This window comes from Scomber scombrus, chromosome 20, assembly GCF_963691925.1.
Source record: "Scomber scombrus chromosome 20, fScoSco1.1, whole genome shotgun sequence".
In the NCBI taxonomy this organism is placed as follows: Eukaryota; Metazoa; Chordata; class Actinopteri; order Scombriformes; family Scombridae; genus Scomber; species Scomber scombrus.
The window spans coordinates 15,694,731-15,715,197 of NC_084989.1; the positions used below are offsets into that span (position 1 = coordinate 15,694,731).

General features: G+C 40.8%; 1 protein-coding gene across 3 annotated transcripts in view; it reads right to left on the reverse strand.

Annotated features, from left to right (window-relative positions):
* Positions 1-20,467, reverse strand: part of dlgap1b (discs, large (Drosophila) homolog-associated protein 1b) — a 97,437-nt gene that overhangs the window by 30,396 nt on the left and 46,574 nt on the right. For 2 of the 3 annotated variants that reach the window (XM_062441904.1, XM_062441906.1), the window contains exons 3-6: positions 16,268-17,408; positions 13,980-14,194; positions 6,136-6,313; positions 3,599-3,854 (exon numbers count right to left, since the gene is read on the reverse strand). In XM_062441904.1, the coding sequence (XP_062297888.1) occupies positions 3,599-3,854; positions 6,136-6,313; positions 13,980-14,194; positions 16,268-17,341 (1,723 nt within the window). In that variant the 5' untranslated portion in view covers positions 17,342-17,408. The remainder of the gene's footprint in view (positions 1-3,598; positions 3,855-6,135; positions 6,314-13,979; positions 14,195-16,267; positions 17,409-20,467) is intronic. The other variant, XM_062441905.1, reaches the window with a different exon arrangement.

The window sequence follows — 20,467 nt, forward strand, 5'->3', positions numbered from 1 at the left end:
CCTGTGAAATGTATGAATGTGTGTATGTGTGTTTGTGTGTGTGTGTGTGTGTGTGTGGGTGTGTGTGAGAGAGAGTGTTTGCATGCATGCTTCCTCTGCATTGTGAAACAACAGAAATAAAGTGAATGCAAAAGCTGTGACTGTTTATTTGGCAGAAAGTTACTGTGCTGTCAGTTGTGAGTATGGGAGAGCAAACAACTGTAATTATTGAAGATTATATAACACATATTGTACAAGCCAATATATAAGAAGTCATTTTTTCTATGCTTATTGTCAGACTTCACTTTTCCTACACTGTTATATCCAATAATGTTACGGCACATCGTTATTATGTGTACATGTTATGGTGCATTGGCTCCATATGGGAGGGGAGATTTCCATGCTTAGGACTTGCACCTTTTTTTTGCATCACAGGGCAACTCAAAATAGCAGCTGCCATTCATATCATCTTTTAGTTTTTCACTAATTCATGAAGATTCTTAACCCTACTTACTATGGTTTTCTCTGTCATCAATAACCACTAATAAAACAGAACGAGAAACAAAACATTAGCTATAATTCTTTCAAAAGTATCAAAATACATATCTGATGAGTTTCTTGAGTGAGTTTCAAGACATCAAAAACTTTGACAGGCAGTGGATGGTCTACTTAAAGATGCTATTCAATTGCCTCATGGGAAATGTAGGATTTCGTGTTTTTGGAGCTTACAGTTAAAGGATATGGCTGGCAAATCAACAATGAATTGATCTACTTACAACTACTGTGTGTGTATCCTGTTGCGTAGATCTCTGTTGTTGTCCAAAAACTATTTAAAACATATCAGTGAGCACAGCGCAGCACTGGGTGACATATTCTGTCGTCCATGAAAACAGTGATTACTTGTTTAGAAACTGCTCCACGTGGTTGATGTGTTAGTAATAGTTTTTTGACAACAACGGAGGTCTACGGCACAGAGGAATGAAATATATCAGGCTTCGGATACACAGACAAAACTTGTAAGTAAGATTAATTAATTGTTGGTTTGGCTCTGCACATGAGATTGGTTGACAAGAAGAAAAATATAGAAAATCGCCAGCCAAATCCTTAAAGGATATCTGGGCCTCCACTGTCTGAATTTTTGGAATACCCCTTTAAATAATATACAGTACTACTCCAAGCACAGTTATGTATTTTTATTTATGTGTATCTTCTTTTGTTTAGTGAGACAGGGACATCTTAAGAACTGCTTTTGTTTTTCTTTGAATGAATAAGGATTTTTATCTTGTATATGGGCTGTATTGACTTTACATTAGTTCATTCATTTATGCAGCACAGGCCCGGGACCATGAAGATAGTAAGTACATTATATTCATAATATGCATACGTTTTTGTTGGTGGTGCTTTATATTCATGCTACCAGTTTTGCAAGATGTACATACTCTATGTAGCTCTTCTCCTTCCAATATTTCATATACATAGGCAAATAAATTGTCTATGTATATGTGTATACAAACTATAAGTAGAAAATAATATGGTTCATCTTGGTTTTCAGTGGTGTTAATTGAAGGGGTCTGAGACCATCTGAAACCCACTCTGTATTTTGCACACTGTGTGAACAGTATGTAAAAGCCGGAAACTGCTAATTACTGTAACTCCCACATGACATGAATATGGCATTAGTGCATGTGTTAAAAAGGTGGAGAGTGAGACTTCTAGTCAGTCTGAGATATATTATTATATTATTATTCTCCTTCCAGTCTCTCTCCTTTCCTCTCCTCTTCAATCACAGCCTTCCCCCAGGAGGAGAAAAAGGAGAGGTAGGTAATTAATTACAGTGACTGACGACTCACTGGTGAAGATCTAAGGAAGGATGAATTGTGCAGTGGTACAACTATGACAGTAATCTGAAGCAATCCACTGCCTTCACTACCAACCACGGTGAACTGCTCTCCACATTACCTCATAATATATCACTCGCTCCCACTCACCCTGTCTCGTATGTTCCAGCCTCTGTTGCAGCTGATCCCAGGATGCAATAAGGTCAGCAGCAAATGAAGGTCAAGGGTGAGGAGAATCCAACAGCCAATCACAAAGAACTATGCAAGCCACTCAGAGGATTGCCCTCAATTGGAAGCAGCAGCATGATGTTGGATCATCAGTGACTGCACAGCACACTAATATCTCAACTCTGTACTTCCACAATGTCCATTCATCATGTGACAAACTCAGGCGCCAAAAATGGAGGTTCATTAAATTACCAACAGCTGTAAGGCTACTGCCACTGATGTGTGTGCTACACACATGCACACACGACTCTTTCTTATTTTTTTTTTTTTAAAATGTGCTCTGTATCAGCAAATAATTACAGATGAAAAAAGTTGTCTCTACTAGGTGTGTGAGAGACAGCTGGGAGCAATTGAAAGAGTGTGTGTCTGTATCATATGTAGCAGCAGTGCAAGCAACACCATGGAGCAGCTGTCTAGCTGTAAAACCAGAGTTTAGTCTGTACAACACTCCACCTGATAGATGGTCTTCATTATCTCTTCCTTCCTCAGGGGAAGGAACTCTGAATGTTCCTCTCTGTATCTTATCAGTCTCCTTTTATAGATCAATAACTACCACCACACAATAGAACAATCAACTGAATCCTCCACAGCCTATAAATGTGTTGTAACCCTGGACTGTCAATAGATGCGTGATGAGGAAAATACTGAGCTGCAACTTAATATTTTGACGAGTTTCATTAACTGGAAGTTGAAGCAAATCTTAAACAGCATGAAATAAATGTTTGCTCAGAATCAATGGCAAACCCTTTGAATTGATCAAACCAGTTAAGCCATTCTTCTAATTTGCAGTAAATGTGTTTAATTAGCTGACTGTAACCGTATCAGCTATAGGTTTGAGGAAATGCTGTCTTTTAAGTGGCATAATTAAACGAGAATGAAGGAGAAAGCCTGTGTGTGTCAGGCGATGGTGACTCAATGTGCGCAATGTAAGGGAATGACGTTTAGATTTGCACTAGGAAACACAGAAGCACCCAATGCTGAATGCCAGCACCACTCAGCATCAATACTGCATGCAGTAATGCTGGAAAGCCAAGTGCTCCAGACCATGAGGCACACAAGAGGGCTAAAATAAGACCTAACAGCCACTGAGCTTTACAGCTCAAATAAGCTCTTATGTGGGAAAACAGTTCTGCATTCATCATATTGTATCTGTGAAGGAAACTGGGTCAGATGGATAATAATGCAGAGGGGTTTGGTTCTGCATTTGCAAAGTGAAACTACTTCACGGTCAGCTAACCAAGGCAACTCTTTCCTTTATAAAAAATAATATATATAAAAAAATATATAAAAAACTCAGTACAGACTGGTTTCAATGTAAGAATCTGTTTGAGGACTCTCTAGTCAATGTCCAATCTAAGTCTCCATTTGCAGTAACTGCAGTACTAATTTATTTATTTTTCTGTGTTGACACTATACACATGCTGCAAAACTTAGACATACAGCACATCTATAATACATATTTTTTACACACACATGAATATATTATGTGCCATCTATTATGTACTCATGAGCACATGGGTCTGCGTGTGTGTTAACTGTGTTTTCCCACCGACCTGTGCTGCTCTGGATGGTTCTGACGGTGGTGGTGGTGCGCGGGGGTGAATTGGTCCTCCTGTTGCACACCACAGCGCGTCCCTCCTCCTCCTCCTGCGAGCAGCCTTTCTCTATGGCACGCACATAGCTGTGGCTCCGCATGCGGAAGCAGCCGGGCATGGGCAGGTCCAGGGCATCCACCGACTGCGACTCCATCTCACTGAACACTGACTCACACACTGCCTCGATCTGCCCGTTCACCTCCACCTCACTCACCTGAGAATGAGGGGACACAAACAGACACATACAGTACGTGCACGCAATCACATAGACAAAAAACACACACAGAAGCGCACACAGCCATGCACAGGGTGAAATAAAAATGAAAAATAAAAATGCACAGATACACACCAGCATAGTGCAACACAAGGGGGAATGGACAACATATTTCAGAAGCAAAAGCTGGAAACAACTCTTAGTGTTGCAAGATTCAATATTATAGAGCTATTCCACTGATTAAAGCTTCACTAGGCAGCCGTTTTAACACATTTAAATCACAGATTGAATGCTGCAATGGAAGAGAGTGCTCCAGTGCCATAATTTAGACATTCAGATTCACCCTATTAAATATTAATATGTAAATATAAATTATGTTGTTTGATGTGGTCATTTATCTTCCCACAGAAAATAACAAATTAAATGGTGAGTATCATTTTACTCAACAGCGAGAGGATCCTCTTGGTGACAAAAACTCTAACAAAGTAAATAAGAAATATGATATAAATAAGGCTGAGTGGTAACAAGTAAACACATCTTTATGCATAATGAAAGGGGTTGTGCCCCTTAAATAAATAATTTGCAGTGATCTTCTTTGGTAAAGCATCACAGACGAGCTTCAGTTTACAAATCACATCATTTTTATTATATAAGTTGAATTTGAGCCAACTTTTACCTTTGGCCAAAAAATGTGCCAAATGAATAATGTAAATAAATGTAAATGTTATACTTCTCACTGGTATTTAAATTCAAATTTCCAAGCTGCCTTGTGTAGCTTTAAGCCATATATGGGATTTAAAAATATATATTCATGAAAAATAAAAGAATGTCCAAGGAGTGCAGAGGGGGAGGAATCACTGTAGGATAAAACTTCAAAGGGCCATACAACAGAGTGAAATACTACAAGTGCTATTATCAAAGGTGAGGATTAGGAAGTGTCAATGGTAAGACTACTGGAATTGAGAGTTGACTGGAGGAATCTAACTCTATCCCCACCTAGTGCAGTTTGGGTTTTAGGTACATGAGTAGGCTTCAAACCAGGTTACTTAAGCTACAGACTTGTGAGAAGAGATTGGTGAGTGTGTCACAGACTGGGTTGTGTGAGGACGGACAATATGAAGCTCTATTCCATTCCTTTAAGTTGCCCTTGTTCGGTCTACATGACAAATCTGAGGTCATTGTCAAGTTTGTAGTTCCAAACAAGTTTGCAAGTGGGCTGCACAGGGAGCAGGATATTAGGAACGGGATGTGGCCAGGGACTAAAACAGTTGCTTTGGGTGTTTGTCAGTGAAGAGAGTTAGAGAGTGAGTGAGTGTACGGTCAGACAAGTGTGAGTGTATACTGTAAAGCTTGGAGTCAGAAAGGTTAGTGGACCTCGATGTTTCTTTTTTGTGTGCATCAGTTCACACACTGTGCACACAGCCGACACAAATTTGAGAATGGGTGAGTAAGATAGAGAGCCCAGCAGCACCTCTTTTTATACAGTGGCATTTTTGTAGATGCCAGGTCCACTGTGTCATTCTCCTCTGGGCTGGCTCCCTGCCACGACTTTAAGGGATGTCTCAAGGGTCCATCAGTCAGCCGGTGAGGCAAAGTGTTGCCTCTGGGCTTTGGAGGGGAGTACATATCCCCTTTACCCCAGGCAAAAAGGTGAGCTAAGTTTCCCTGTCACTCCAAATAATGTAGAGTATGAAGCCGTGCCATGCTCAAAATTACAAAATGATTAACACCTTATTTTGTGGCAACAACAGACCTCCCCAATGAGTGTTTCTGGTCAATCCTTCAATATGTTCTATAACTATCAAATCAAGGCATATGCTATTCATCATTTGGAACCATTCGCCATTTCAGTTTATCATAAAATTCATATGGCTGTATATTATTTCTCCCTTTTCATCTCTCTTATAGCAGATGCCAAATTGAAGAGAGCATTTTAAGGCTGTCATTTTTCTTCACAAAGTAAAGGAGGAAAGAGCATATTATGCTAAAAGAGTGGATAAGGGGGGTTCTGCATGCCCTCCTGTTTAATTAGCCAATCTGAATATGCCTGTAATCATTGGAGCTCCAGAAAACAGCACACAGACGTATACACTAATTGGGAGATTGGGGGTTTTCTTACTGTTCAGTTTGCCGGATGGTGACCTGATTGTTAATTCAGGCCTTAGAAAAGCTACGGATGGGATTTCCTCCCTCCTGCACAACCTCATTGGACATAGCAATGGAGGTACAGGGGGTGCAAGGGCTGATGGCAGAAAGGCACGGACCCCTGGGTGCCACTGACCTGGCTTATGGTGCTCATGGCTCTCATGTAACTCTCGTTTCGCGAGCGGAATTTAGGTGAGGCCAGCAGCCCTGCCGGGTCCAAGCTGTCCAAACTCCTATTGATGGAAACCTCACTCACCGCCCGCAGATAGCTGTGACTCCGGATCTGCAGCTTGGGCGAGTGCTCTGTGGAAATCCTGTCACAAGAGAAGGCAGAGAAAGGAAGGGGAGCAGAAAAGATGAAAATGTCAAAGCAGAGACAAAAGGACTTGGTATAAGGTAAGAAACAAAGCAAGACAGAGGCAGGGGAAACAGAAGGAGAGATAAACTGATGAAAAAGGAGTGAGAGAGGTATTTGCAAAGTACTTGGCAGTGTGTATGAACCCAAAGATACGGATCAATCCACAATTGCTTCAGGAGACACCCTTATCTAATCAACAAGCGCAGAACTATTGAGAAACACTCGCAGTAGCTTAGGCACTCTGTCCTTGAAGCACCTTGTAAGCACTTTCTAAAACACTTAACAGTGCAAACACTCACATAGATATGTCAGAAGAGGAAGAGGAAGAGTGTATATGTGCCTGTGAGGTTTAATGAATTTGGAGACTTCCACAGGAAAAAAGACAAAATATAGACACAAAAAAGACCTACAGGTCGACACAAAAACATACACACATGCAGAGGAATAGGTGTCTCATTAGCTCTCTACTGTCTCTCATTTGATCACTCAGCATGCTTCACGCCTATGTGCATGTGAGTGTTTGTGTACGTGTGAAAAAGTGTGTGTGTGTAGGTTAAGCAGCAGTTGGGTGGAAGCTAAACAATTAATTAATACAGGGAAATAAAACCTAAAAAGCTGACTTGCCCTCCTCCTGATGAACATTGTGGCCTACTAAACAGAGAACAAAGTGCACTGGAAGAAATGAATACAACTCAGATTAGAAAGTTTATTCTCTGATCATCTGGATCATCAATACTTCGTTTATTTTACACTCTGTCTCTCATTTTCACTTGTGGGGATATAAAGATGTTCTACAAACAGACATATACTGTACATATATACACACACACACACAACTCTTATGACTGTCTGCTTCCAGGTCAGGTCTGCTTTAATTATGTAGCTTCTCCTTAAAATAGAGTGTGGTTACCACAGCAAAGCAAACTAGATTACTCATTCTTGGATGCAAGAATGGAGGGTTGAGGAAGTGGATGACAGTGTAGAGAGACAGGGTAGTGCAAGAACTGATGAGTTATTGTGATGGGAATAAGGGTGGGGATTTTGATAAAATGTATTACTCATTTGAAAAACACATCTCCATGTTGCCAAACTGGCTTCCTGCAGAACCTAAAAGTTACTGTACAAAAGCAAAGTCTTTTGGTGGATACTCACATTTGCGAGTTCATTTTATCAATATAGTTTGCTTTATCAATATAGTTAATTTCATATTAAGGTGTCTATTAGCGGTACAGTGCTTTTAATGCATGTATAAATCAGTGCTTCTCTGAAAGAGTATCCTTTGTTAAACACAGGGAAAAAAACATTATTGGACAAATGCTGTGTTTTCTTATTACATTATTTTTCCAGACACCATGGTAAAAGCTAAATAAAGCATATACTGTATACAAATAAACCAGTAACAGGCTTTCTGACATTTCAAAAGAACAGCTGAAGCCATTAGTCAATTAAATGATAAGTTAATCGAAAGAAAGTCAATCTGCGAATCAATTAATTAAGTCTCTTTTTTTCAGGAAAAAGTGCCATGTCACTGATTGCTTCTCAAATGTGGACATTTTCTGGTTTCCTAGTACAGAAAAAGCTAGATAGTAAACAGGCATTCTTTGTGTTATGGACTGTTTGGATTTTGTTGGACAAAACAAAAGTTTTCACTATTTCATTACTTTTTATTGACCAAACAACTCACTAGTTGATTGAGAAAGTAGATAAATCATCAATGAAAATAACTGAATAATCACTAAATAATAAAGGTAGTTAAGCTATTAAAATGGAGTGGAAAAAATACAAAGCTTTACTTTTTCCCTTGATGATATATTTCACTGCTATGGAAATATGTAACCCCACATGTGATCTCAAGACTCTTGCCTGGAGTCTTGAGGTCACATGCGGTTGCCAAGCAACCAGTTGGGAGGCAACTGCAGCTGACCAAGAAATCGTCCACCCCCTTAAAACCACAATATGTTAGTTCTACACTATGCTTTTTTTTTTTTACAGAGTACTTCCACAATTGGGATATGACCTATTAATTAGGGAGGTGTAGAGATACCAAAATGCAGATAATGTTACCTTTGCACAGGGTCATGCTAGTCATTTTTCCTGTTTTCAGTCCTGATGCTAAACTATACTAAACTGCTGTTGGTAGTAGCTTCATATTTACCATAGAAACCGTATTTGACTCCCAGCAAGAAAAGTGAACTATTCCTTTAATTTCTGATCATTTGATAAAATAAATAAATAATGCATTTCATTCTACTATTTATTTTAGCTGGATAACTACTCTTTTAATTTTTCAACCACTTATTATGCCTTTCTTTGTTCTAAGCACATGTTTACTATTTATCTACTTTCTCTATATATTTCCAATTTTTTCTTCATATTTCCTAGTATCACTTTGGAGCTCCATACTCTCGAATGAAGAGAGAGATTAGAAGGTACATAATTCAGCCCAAGAAATAAACAATCACATTGCATATCTGAAACCTCTAAGTTTGGTATGAATCACCCATATCAGCTACCTGGAGACTGTGACTGTGGGTGATGCACAGAGGAATCGAGTCAAGGAGGACTCTACCTACACCATTACCTGTATCCACATCTCCTCTTGATTTCCCTGTTGGGCTGATTATAGGCAGGACAAATGATGCCTATTGTGGTAACTTAAATGGCAGACCTACTCTGTAATCAGTACTACATAAGGGGGAGATCAGCCTGTCCCAGGGTGTCCCTCTATGGAACAAGTGACATTAATGAACACATGTTCCTCTGCCAGTCAGAAATCAAGATTGTCTAAAGATGTCAAAAACTCCAGCAACATTTGTAGAATATAGAACAACTTTATTTATCTTAGACCAATGTGTCATCATGAAACACATTATAAACCACACTTAAATGGGGTATGAAATGGGTATTAAGCAGAAAAGAATTCAAAAAGGTAAAAGACAACCAATCATACCAACCAATGGAGCAACTACAAAGATGGTTTGGGTACATAACCATATAGCATCACGTCAACGTTGTCCCACTCTGGCAGAGAGGCAGGGGAGTTTTCAGTAAGGGACATGAGTGACACCATATTTGAAGACTTTAATCTAAGACATTTTTATGAAGTGCTGCCTATATATATATAAAGAATGGGAAGAGAAACAAGATACATCATAGGAAATACATCATAAAAATCACTACAATACCACATAAATGAGAGATATTTGAGAACCACTACCAAAACTCATTAAATGAGAAGTCCTCATTCATGACCCACTGAAATAAACTTTAAATGAACCAAAATGCTTCTCTCTTTTTCCTGAGAAACCTCTTTTGCTGGACTTAATTATTTCTATGCATATGAAAAACAGAAATGAATTGTGATATTGCTTTTCATCAAAATAACCAAGACTGGTTATATCATTCCTCTTAATGGCGCTCCAATGTTTAACTCCTATTAAGGACTATCTATATGATTCCTATTCATGTGTTCAGTGATATGCCCTTTAAGGGAATGAGATGTCTCACTCATATCTATTTTACCACACGGACACTGTTATAGACAGCATTTCTTAATTTTACAGGTAATGACGTCCATAAAAGGGGTTAAACATAGGAGATCCATTAAGAGAAATGATGTAGCCAGAGCAGTTTCAAGACATTTCAATAAAAATCATCACAAAAACATCACATTCATCTCTCTTTTTATAGGCATAAAAGTGATTAAGTCCTGCCAAAGAGGTGGTAATGTCAATTTTCTCAACAAAAAAGAGGCATTTTAGATTTTCTATTTTAGGTTTATTTCCAGGGGTCATAAATGCAGACTTCTCCGTTAATGAGTTTTTGTAGTGGTTCTTAAATATCTCTCATTTATGTGGTTTTGCAGTGGTTTTCATGATGTGTTTTTAATGATGTATTTAGTTGCTCTTCCTACTCTTTCTATATATAGCACTTCATGAAAAGTGTTTTTAAAGTATGCCACATAAAGTAAGCACATTTTGGGTTATGGACTCTGCCACCCTTTAGATGCACTTCTCCAGTTTATGGACCAAATATAGTGTCACTTAAGTCCTTTATTAGACACTCCTCTTGCCTCTCTGCCAGTCTGGGACAATGATTGGCCTGAGTCCACATCACCATTATATACCTAACCCATCTATATCGGTGCCCTATTGGCTGATATGTTGTATGATATGATGTGTGGATGCATGTGCTTGATTTTGTTGTTTTTACCTTTTTGAATTTTTTCAGCTTCATACCTACACTATTTAAATGTTATTTGTAAAGTGATGAGGGCCACAAACCAAAAACAAAAAATTAAAATAAAATAAAATAAAATAATTGTATATACTACATGTGATGCTGTAGTTTTGACCTCTCTAGACACTTATTCCTTCTCCATTCACCTTGGAAGTAGGTGAACCTATTTCTACTGCTCTAGTAAGCATTCTTGCAATCCTAGATCTGTTTTTTTCTCATCTGTCTTCTTCCCCATTTTCTCCATCAACTTATTTTTTGCTTCTCCTTGTATTTCCTATCAGTTGGTTTCTCCTGCTTCTGTATTTGAGAACACTGTCTATCGAACTTCCGTATCCTCCATTTCCTTGTACCTTCTCCTCTTTCTTCTTTCTGTCACCCCACCCCCCCCATCCCCCTCTTAGTCACTGTCTGAATATGAGTCTTCCAACTGTGATTGGAGAGATGGAAGGACAGGAAGATGGAGATGTGATTACTGCAACCTATTATTCAGGATGACTGTTCTCGGTGAGACATAAAAACATAAAAACGATAAAATCTAGGCCAGGAATAAATGAATTTGCAGCAAAAAGAAAGACGGCTGTTAGTGAGTGAGGCAAACAAGAAAGGATGAAATTTCTTTCTGCCAGGAATAATCCCAGCTGTTTAAATACAGGATTCATCTCCTATGTGTTTTAAAGGGGCCCTATGATGCTTTTCCTTATTTTTTGTCATACATACATTGCAATTTCCGATGTTCATATTAAACCTGGTTGAGGTTCCAAGCGAGCTGAGCCAATACTAAAATGTGACACCAACAGACTGCCGGCCACTGATTGGTCTGAGAGTCGTCACTGGAAGACTCATGAGCGAGATGTCCAACACAAGAATCAAACACGCCATTTTTAAATACTGGCAACAGCGTTACAGCGATTCGGCTCTCTTCTCTTGCTTTGTGTGTGTGACAAAAAGCCACAGACCGAGCAGCAAGTACACCATTGTCGATGTCCTCCATTTTTTATTCGTTTGTGTCGCGTATAAAACAAAGTCATGACAGTTTTGCGCAGCTGTGCTATGACGACCCCGCCCGCATTGAGGAGGTACTATGAGGTAAAGGAAAATGACATGCCTGGTACCAAAACCGAGTAAAGTCGAGTTGAGTAGAGCCGAGTAGTGCTAGAACTGTATAATAGAAAAGCCCCTTAAGATAATAAAGATTTTTTCGAACTGTGAATCATGCAGAGCCAACTCTAGTGGAGTCCAAGAACTGGAAATAAGCATAATAAGTGCCCTTTAATAAGGAGGAAGGCTAGAATTGGCTAAAAGTAAACAAATCCCTTCCCAGGAGCCATCCCTCTCTAGTCAAGGACACAATGGTCACAGAATGGGCTCTGAAACATACGGAACAACAAAGCTGATTATTTAATCATTTCAGAGTTTAACACAGACTTGTGCCAGCTCTCCAAAGCACAGTGTGAAAACAAGATGTCAGCTGCTCCTGCCTCACTCTATCTCCAATGTGCAGCACTGCAGTTTGGTTTGTTCCACTGGGTTCCATCAGATGATAATGGCGTTCCCCAGGCCAGATTCAAGTCATTAGTGGGCCCCAAACTGTGCCACTTGCACTTACATAAGAGTGTGTGTGTGTGTGTGTGTGTGTGTGTGTGTGTGTGTGTGTGTGTGTGTGTGTGTGTGTGTGTGTGTGTGTGTGTGTGTGTGTGTGTGTGTGTGTGTGTGTGTGTGCATTTGTGTTTGTGCAACCAATAACAATGACTGAGCACCCACTGGTGTTCTTCTCATCTTTGTATATTACACAGCTAATCAGTCACAGCACTGTGCTGCAACATAAGATGTGCATCCCCAATTCTTCCACTGTGTCACTGCAGTATGATGTTCAATATCTTCACTGAATAAAGTTAATATTATTTGAACACTTAGGTCACAGGTTGGTAGGAGCGCATGTGGCATAAGAATTAATTAAAGAAAATTCTAAACTATTACAACTTGGGTTTTATTTGTGTTGTTTTGCCTGTAATATATATTAGTTATAATAACATTGTGCAGGTTGAAAGTAACGTTTTTTTTAATGTCAATTTCAAAATTCTCCTTTGAGCCTTCCAGGCTTAATCTTTTTAATTTTTTTTTAAAACAGTTTTATCATCTGACATTTTTTTTTATTGTTGCCACCTTGTTTCAACATCTCAGCAATTAACTGAGTGAGTATAATGTCACTGGTGATCACAATGACTGTTATGAAATGTTTGATGTTTAAATTTCTTTTGAGTTCAAACCATGCAGTAATTATTCTTTTGTTAGATTTACTTGTATACACACAATCCAAAAGCACTTGCCTGTATTACTGTCTGATGACATAAAGTAAAATTGTGGATTACATTCTTACTTCTCCCCATTTGTAATAAATTCTAAAATGTGAATAGTGTATTCATTCAGAAAGAGATATAAAGTCAGAAAGTGTTACTACTGAGCTTTTGTGTTAGTCAAGCTAACTTGATTGGACTTCATTGTGGATGATGCTGTCAGCTTGATGTGTTTCAAGACTTTGTTAAGTCATAAACCTTTTTGATGGATTCTAAAGCTGCTGAATATTTCATAAACTCACACTGTGAAAAGAAAATGCTGCTGTGCAGAGAAGGCCTTATGCAACAAGAAACAAGTTGATGATAAAAGCCCATCTTTTAAACTTTGATCTCTCAAAGAGAAATGCTGAGGGAAGGAAAGTATATTTGATGGTGTTCTCAACCCACAATGAATTTCTGAAGAACACAGTGTTTATTTTTCAAAACTGTTTTCAGTGCATGAACAGGCATCGTGTATTTTCAATTAAGGCTCAGTCTGTTGAATGTGCTTGTGTTATTGTAGAGATACATAAGTCAACTATGAAAACAAAGTGTGTCTGAGATGTAAACACAGAACAGGTAATTAAGCTGTGGTCAGGGACCCGCACATAAACCAGATTGCTGCCAGGCAGACGCTTGAGTAAAACTGACTGCCTCCATCGCCTTCTGTTTGTCGCCTTTTCTCTTTTTCTTTCACCTCCTTCATTTCTCCCATCTGTTGCACTCACAATGTATCATCATCATAATATAAACATTCAGCTATACACATTTAAACACAATACACAGGCAGGAATATTGTTTCACCACACATGAACACACCACACATTGATGAAATATTCAATAAACAGAAAATTAATCAATGATTTTTTTGTGTAGGGTATTTATCAAGGAAATAAGCCAAATGTTTGTTGGTTAGAGCTTTGCAAATGTGGGAATTTTCTGCTTTAAGCAATTTGGGGTATTGGACTTATATATGATTGATTAGTCAAAGTAACAACAGATTAACGCAAATGAAAATGATCCTTAAATGCAGCCCTAACACACACTCACTTAAGCGTGGTCATCTCGGTGAGGGACGGCTGTGTAGCCTTCAGGTAGCTTGCCCGCCGTGCCTGGACTTTGGGTGAGGGTTTGGGGCTGCAGTCCGAGTCGCCGCTGTCTTCTTCTGCCATGGCCTTAATGTAGCTGCCGCTTCGCATCCGCCGACACGGGATCTCGTCATCCTTCCCAAGCGGAGAGAAACCGCTCCAGTCATCCTGAGGCACCTGTAGAAATGAGGGGAGATAAGGTAAAGAGGGAGCGAACGCAGGTCACCCTCCAGACTTGAAAGCTCATAAATGCACTTAAACATGAATAAAAGTAGACACAGGAAGGCTGACACATTTTTCTCCTCTGCCCTGAAATCAATACCTGTATGACTGTGTACTTAATGCCTTAAAAGATGTGATAGTAACACTATCAATGCAGGGTCTGACTTAATCATACCATAAGCTTGTGAATGCCCGAGGCCTTCTTTTGTCTGTCTTGTGATGCATGCAGCATATCAAATGCAGGGAATGAATTGTGTTGACAAAACCTTGCAGTAGCCTGGCCTCTGTCTGCTCTCCTGACTTTTCACACACACTAATGAAGGTAAAAATAAAAAGGAGGCAAAGCTATCTCCCAGCCCTAATCTAAAGGAGAGAGAGTCAAAGACATGGAGAGAGAGGGAAAACAAAGGAGGTTTTGTTCAGCAGAACCACTGCAGTCCCAATGTGAGTGGCTGTTAGGGCACCAGCTCTGAAGTGAAAGAAATGAGATACAGAGCGAGAAAAAAAAGTGCACAAGAATCATTCAACAGACCGGTGCGTAGCTAGGAAACCAAGCTGATGTCAGGGGCAACTACAGTATCTGTTAACATCTTGGAAAGGCCTGTTTCTGTGTTGCCACCAAATGAATTCAATTATTGATATTAAGAAAAAAAACTACATGCAATTATGGTTGTTAATCACATACCATGCAGCATATTTAAGATGTTCTAACCTTTGACTGTTGCAAATGTGCATGAAAGGGTTGGGAATTCATTCATGTGTGTGTGAACATCAAAAAAGCACGTCACGTTCTTGTTTTAAAGATTCAAAAAACGTCTGCAGAGTAACTTGTCAGACTACTCTCCTTGAAAGCTCGCGTTTCCTCCCGTCACTCTTTCTAGGGAAAAAAAGTGATGTCTCTTTTAGGGTAGGAGAAATGCTGCTGTACTGCAGCGACAACATCCTTCCTTGATCTGCTCACTCCACTTTCCAGGCTGTTAAAATGCAAGGCCACACAGAACTTTCACTCGGTCTGTAAAGCTCCCTCGCTCTCAGTTTCTGCCTTCTACTTTGTCCATTCACATTCTCCTTTGTTACACTTATTTACTCTCTATTGGTCCTCTTCCTACAGTACACACAGTATATATATGCACACCCTACCTCCTACTCTCCCTGCTGTTTCTTTCCTCAGGCTTATATTTGCAGCTAACCCCAATGCGGGGAAATGTATGCAACGCTTTTATCTTTTCAAAAACAGAAAAAAGTGACGCGATGGGGTGGGTTGAAGTGTCTGCATGCATGTGTGTGTGTTTAGAAATTGAGAGGAGTAGTGTGACCACTGGGCTTAGAGAGCAGAGTGTTTTTTCTTTCTTCTCTTTGTCTGCTCACCTCTGGCGCTTTTAGATCTCATATAGTAGCACCCTACTCTTGCTGTGAATAAGACACACACTCTCACTGAGACACACAAACACTGCTCTGACCACCACCACATTCTCAACAGCTGCAGACATGCCTATGTGACAGTGCATCATCTATTCTCTGTAAACATATTAAATCAGTATCTTTAAAGGGCTCAACAGTGCTTGTATACAGTAAAAAAATAAATGCTGGTTTAGGGTGAAGCTGAATAAACCTGACCTGTTAGATAAAGGATATACAATCAGCTTACTGCATTGGAGGGTAACTGTGAAGGTTAAGTACAATAACATGAACTCTGACATACCGCACAGAATGGAAGTAATGGCATAAACATCCACATGCTCACATATGAATATTTCCATGCACATGGAAACAAACACAGAGGAGCAGATGACACGTGATTTTGCAAAATGCTTTATGCTGACACCAGGGACATGACACCAATAATCATCTGAGATACATGAAATGACTGGAAGGGGTCTAGCCCACTGCCCTGATCAATCTCTCTAACTTGCACTGACACAAACACAAACATAGATACATAGACACATGAAGCATGGAGGAGCAGCTGGCACTGGAGAATGCATGAAGCATTGCATGCAAGCGGTGGGGCTGTTGTAACAGTCCTACCTGTAGGAAGTGGCAGGTGCGTCCCTGCTCGGCTTTCACTATAGCTTTATCTAGGTTGACTGAGGCCTTCTGGTAGACCTCTCTTGCTCTGCTCACCGTCAGAGTAGAAGACCATGAGCTCTTCTTCAGCTGCAGTTGGCCATCCAGCCCGCCCACAAGCGGCAGCCCTCCACTGCTGCCCCCGGAGCATGTCGAGCACTTCACATCGTTGTTGCTGCGTGATGTCTTGAGAGAGTGGGCGCTGATGGTGTTGTAGGACTCCAAGAAATACTGTGACTGGGATTTGTCCGGTCGGCGCCCCATGGTCATGACCCCAGACGGTGGGCCTCCACTGTTGCCCCCATGGTGATGGTGGTAGAGGCATACCTCCCGATCAAGCGTGTCATCTGAGCTCCAGTAGCCTGAGATGGCAGTACGCATCTTAGGCTCTGACTTGGAGCGGTCTTTGCTCTTACTGCGCTTGCTGTGCTTCAGGGTGCCGGAAGTAGAGGGTGGGTCATCAGGACTGGATTTGCTGCCATTCATCCTCCCACTCCCTCCTCCTCCACCAGACCCCGAGGGCCCCTCCAGGGAGTGGGACTTGGTGAAAAGCTTCTGAACAGAGTGAACAAGGTGACGGATTCGTCCGGGGCTGTCACTGCGTTGGTGCTCTACTGCAGTGCGTTTGTACTGCAGTGTGTGGTAGCCCTCACGCCGTACTGGTGCCTGGCACTCAAACTGCTCTAGCAGGTTTGAAGGGATGCGGTTGTTGTTTCCACCACCTCCTCCACTTCCTTTACTGCTCCCTGTTGGCCCTGTGTAAGGCACCAGAGCACCACACTCCTCCTTTAGCTCATGGTGGGAACTGTAATGTCTGCGAGGGAAGGTGCAGCTGGCCAGATCAGGGTAGCCACCGCACTCAGACTGAAAGGAGCTACGCTGGGTGTAACAGGGGTGGTCAGCAGGATGAGCCTCTCCGGGGTTGAGGAAGTAGGACCGACGATCTGAGTGCCCCAGGGTCATGGAGTCATAAGAGGGGTCGCAGGTCACCGTGTGGTGTTGACTACGGCTGCTGGACAGGCCTTTCATTGTCATCGTGGCCAGTTCGACGTGCACATCCAACTGCTGCTGCGGGAAGTCTGCACAGGCCCCAAAACTAGCTCTACAAAGAAACACACAGCCACGAGGAAGAACAGACAAACAAACAAGAAGAGAGAGACAGAAAATAGAATTATAAATATCTCATATTTGCATAGACTGAAAGCACAGTGTACTGTATTGTCTTCATCTGCTTTAATTTGATGGAGATGCTTTTTGGCACTGCTTCAGAGACGAGAAAACCTGCTGATGTTGACAGGACATGGATGCATTCTCTACCTTTTATTTTTGTCCTTCAAAACTTCAAAAGCAGGATCTCTAAATATAGAACCCACTTGGCATGAGGTCCCTGATCTGTCCTCAAGCTTCCTCTTCCACATCTCTGGTAGATTTCAGTGGAAAAAGTGACAGGGGATCGAGGAAATAGCGAGAAACAAAGGAAGATGAGATATCAAAAGATCAGATCTATTTTGAGCTTGGGAGTATGCTATATTTATTCAAGGGTACTGTAGAACTGTAGAAGGATCAGTGTAACTCAACAAAAAATACATTGACAAATTGCAGAGATGTAGGTTTCCTCTACTATGTCATTCAGACTATTTTACCAAAACTGCCCAGTACATTTTCCCAAATTCAATCCAGTGCTTTCATACAACAGTGGATGCAACAGATCGGGTAGTATTCAACAAAAGCATTTACTTTTGCTTTACAGTACACCTGCTCAATGTGCATGCATGCACATTCCCTCCCCCAACACAAACACAACAAATGATCACAGCCTTATCCTATAATTTCCCTCTAAAACTGTAGTTCTCCTCTAAGGGTAAACTAATTGGCCAGTAAAACCCAGCTGACAGCTTTTTGGCCGGTCTAGGCAACCGGCAATAAACGACCTTTTCCTTGCATGGTGACACGAAAACAATGGCATCCATCAGCACCCTTAAACTGCCTCTCTTACCCATCTGGGGCTGTGGCCGGCTAGCTGCTGAACCCAGACTGTTTCCAATGGACTGGAGGTGAAGCTAACGAGACAATAATAAGAGCCCACGCACCCTGGTGTAGCAATGTGACAGCAGTGTGGCCGAGCCTGTGCGGGGAATTCATTACTGCGATTTATAATGCACTACCAAAGGCCACTGTGTGTGTGTGGGGTGGGTGGGGATATAACATGAGAAAACGAGGAAGACAGAGCAGTGGAATGAAATATCATGTCAGTTCTTTACATAACTAGAGGACACTGTGTAGGGCACATGCAGGATGTATTTATGAGCATGAATATAGAGTGAGTCAGATATTATTTTCTTTTAGGTAAACTGGGTGCTGGATTAATTGAAAAATTGGGAAAATTATTAATGCAATTTCCTTGTTGGTGCTAAACCAGGGGGATTAAATCACTCAGGGAAAGAATTAAGCCAGCACATTACTCTTGTATTGTTAGAGCGAAAATGGAAAATACATAGTGGCCACCCCCCTACCCCCTCTGCATCATACTCTCTGTGAACTCACACAAAGCACACACTGCATACTACACAGACACGCACAGTGTCTGTTTCTTGCTGGGGCACTTAAAAAGTGGGCTGTGTCCAACTAAAGGTATTCATTGCAGTTGACAGAGATCCCTTCTGTTGGCCGCTGAAGCACAGAATGTGACCTAAATAAAAGGCCCTCGCGGTGATCCACAGCAGCGTGTTTGTGGCACAGCTGTCTGCAGCACTGCACTAAAGCTGAAAAGCTGAAGTTGGGTCACGCTGGCTTTCTGCCTGCTAGCCACACATTAACACACAAACACACACACACACACACACACACACTGACATACAAATACATAGATAGACATACATAGCCAGGCTGCATATCCATGCTGAATTTTGTTGCTGCTCGCTGTAAAGTGCAGCTTATGAACAAGAAGAGGATCTGCTGGTTCTACCGTGTCTTTCAGGTACGGCCTACAACGATATAAGGAAAGCTTATAGACAGCTGTGGTTATGCATTATGTTGTATGTCCATCATAGCAGACTGACCCAGTTGTGTCTCTACCTGTCTGGTCAAGCCATTTTTGCTGTAACACAACAAACAACTGGACAGACTTTAGACAAGAATCAAGAAAAAAGAGTCAAGATTACTGTTGCAATGCCTGTCAAGCTTTCCATTCTCACAGGGCACATGCAGTTTACAGTGACAAAGTTGGCAGTTGTCAACAAATCTCATGTACAGCGCCAACCAACAATCAACCGATCCTACTTTCAACTATTGTGTACTCACCCAAACTCATATATCGTTTTTTAGGTGAGGTTCTTTCTCTGTGCTGTAGAGTTTTAGTTATAAATTAAAGTTATTTAATGTTAAAAAAAGAAAAGGCCTTTAGGATGAGGGCTAACCAATGTGTCTGGCAAATATTATACTATCTCAGGTAATATTGGTTGAGGTTGGTGAACTATAAAGACCAGGACAGAGTGGTTAATGTTACCCTAAACTCTAACCGTATCCTGCACCAGCTTCTTCACCGCGGGTAAATACTACCCAATACCCAAAGTGCTATAGTCATGAATTGGGCTCATTTAATGTTACCTGTAACCAAACTAAGGTTGTTTATTAATGACATGCTGCCTGGCCTTGGAAGTACAGCTCGCTTCACCTAGTAGGTGCTATATTTACAGGTTACATCAAAGCAGAAAAACACATTGTTTAATCCATTCCTTACACTTTTGCTCTTGTAATTATTACTGAGAAAATACACCACTCTCCACAGTCTCTAAATACTAAATATTTCTTACTAGATTCCCACAAACACTGTTTTGGCATGCTGACAAATCCAAAGCCTGACAGGTGCCAGTTATGGTCACTAAGCTATGATGGGATAATCACTTAAGCAAATGGACAATTATCACCACGGTCTTGTACCACGCCAGCAGTACAGCATTTCCATGAACTTCAGTGCTTAAAAACCTTGTTACCACAGTTAAAAAACCAACGAGCAAACAAGTGCGAACAGGCTCCGAAAACCACTGAGACTTAATTACATTTAAAGTGATTGTGTGCTGAACAGCAAGGTGTGCAAACAAAATGCAGAAGCAGATAAAACCTGTCTGGCTATGAATGTTAATTTTTGTTAACATATGTGCT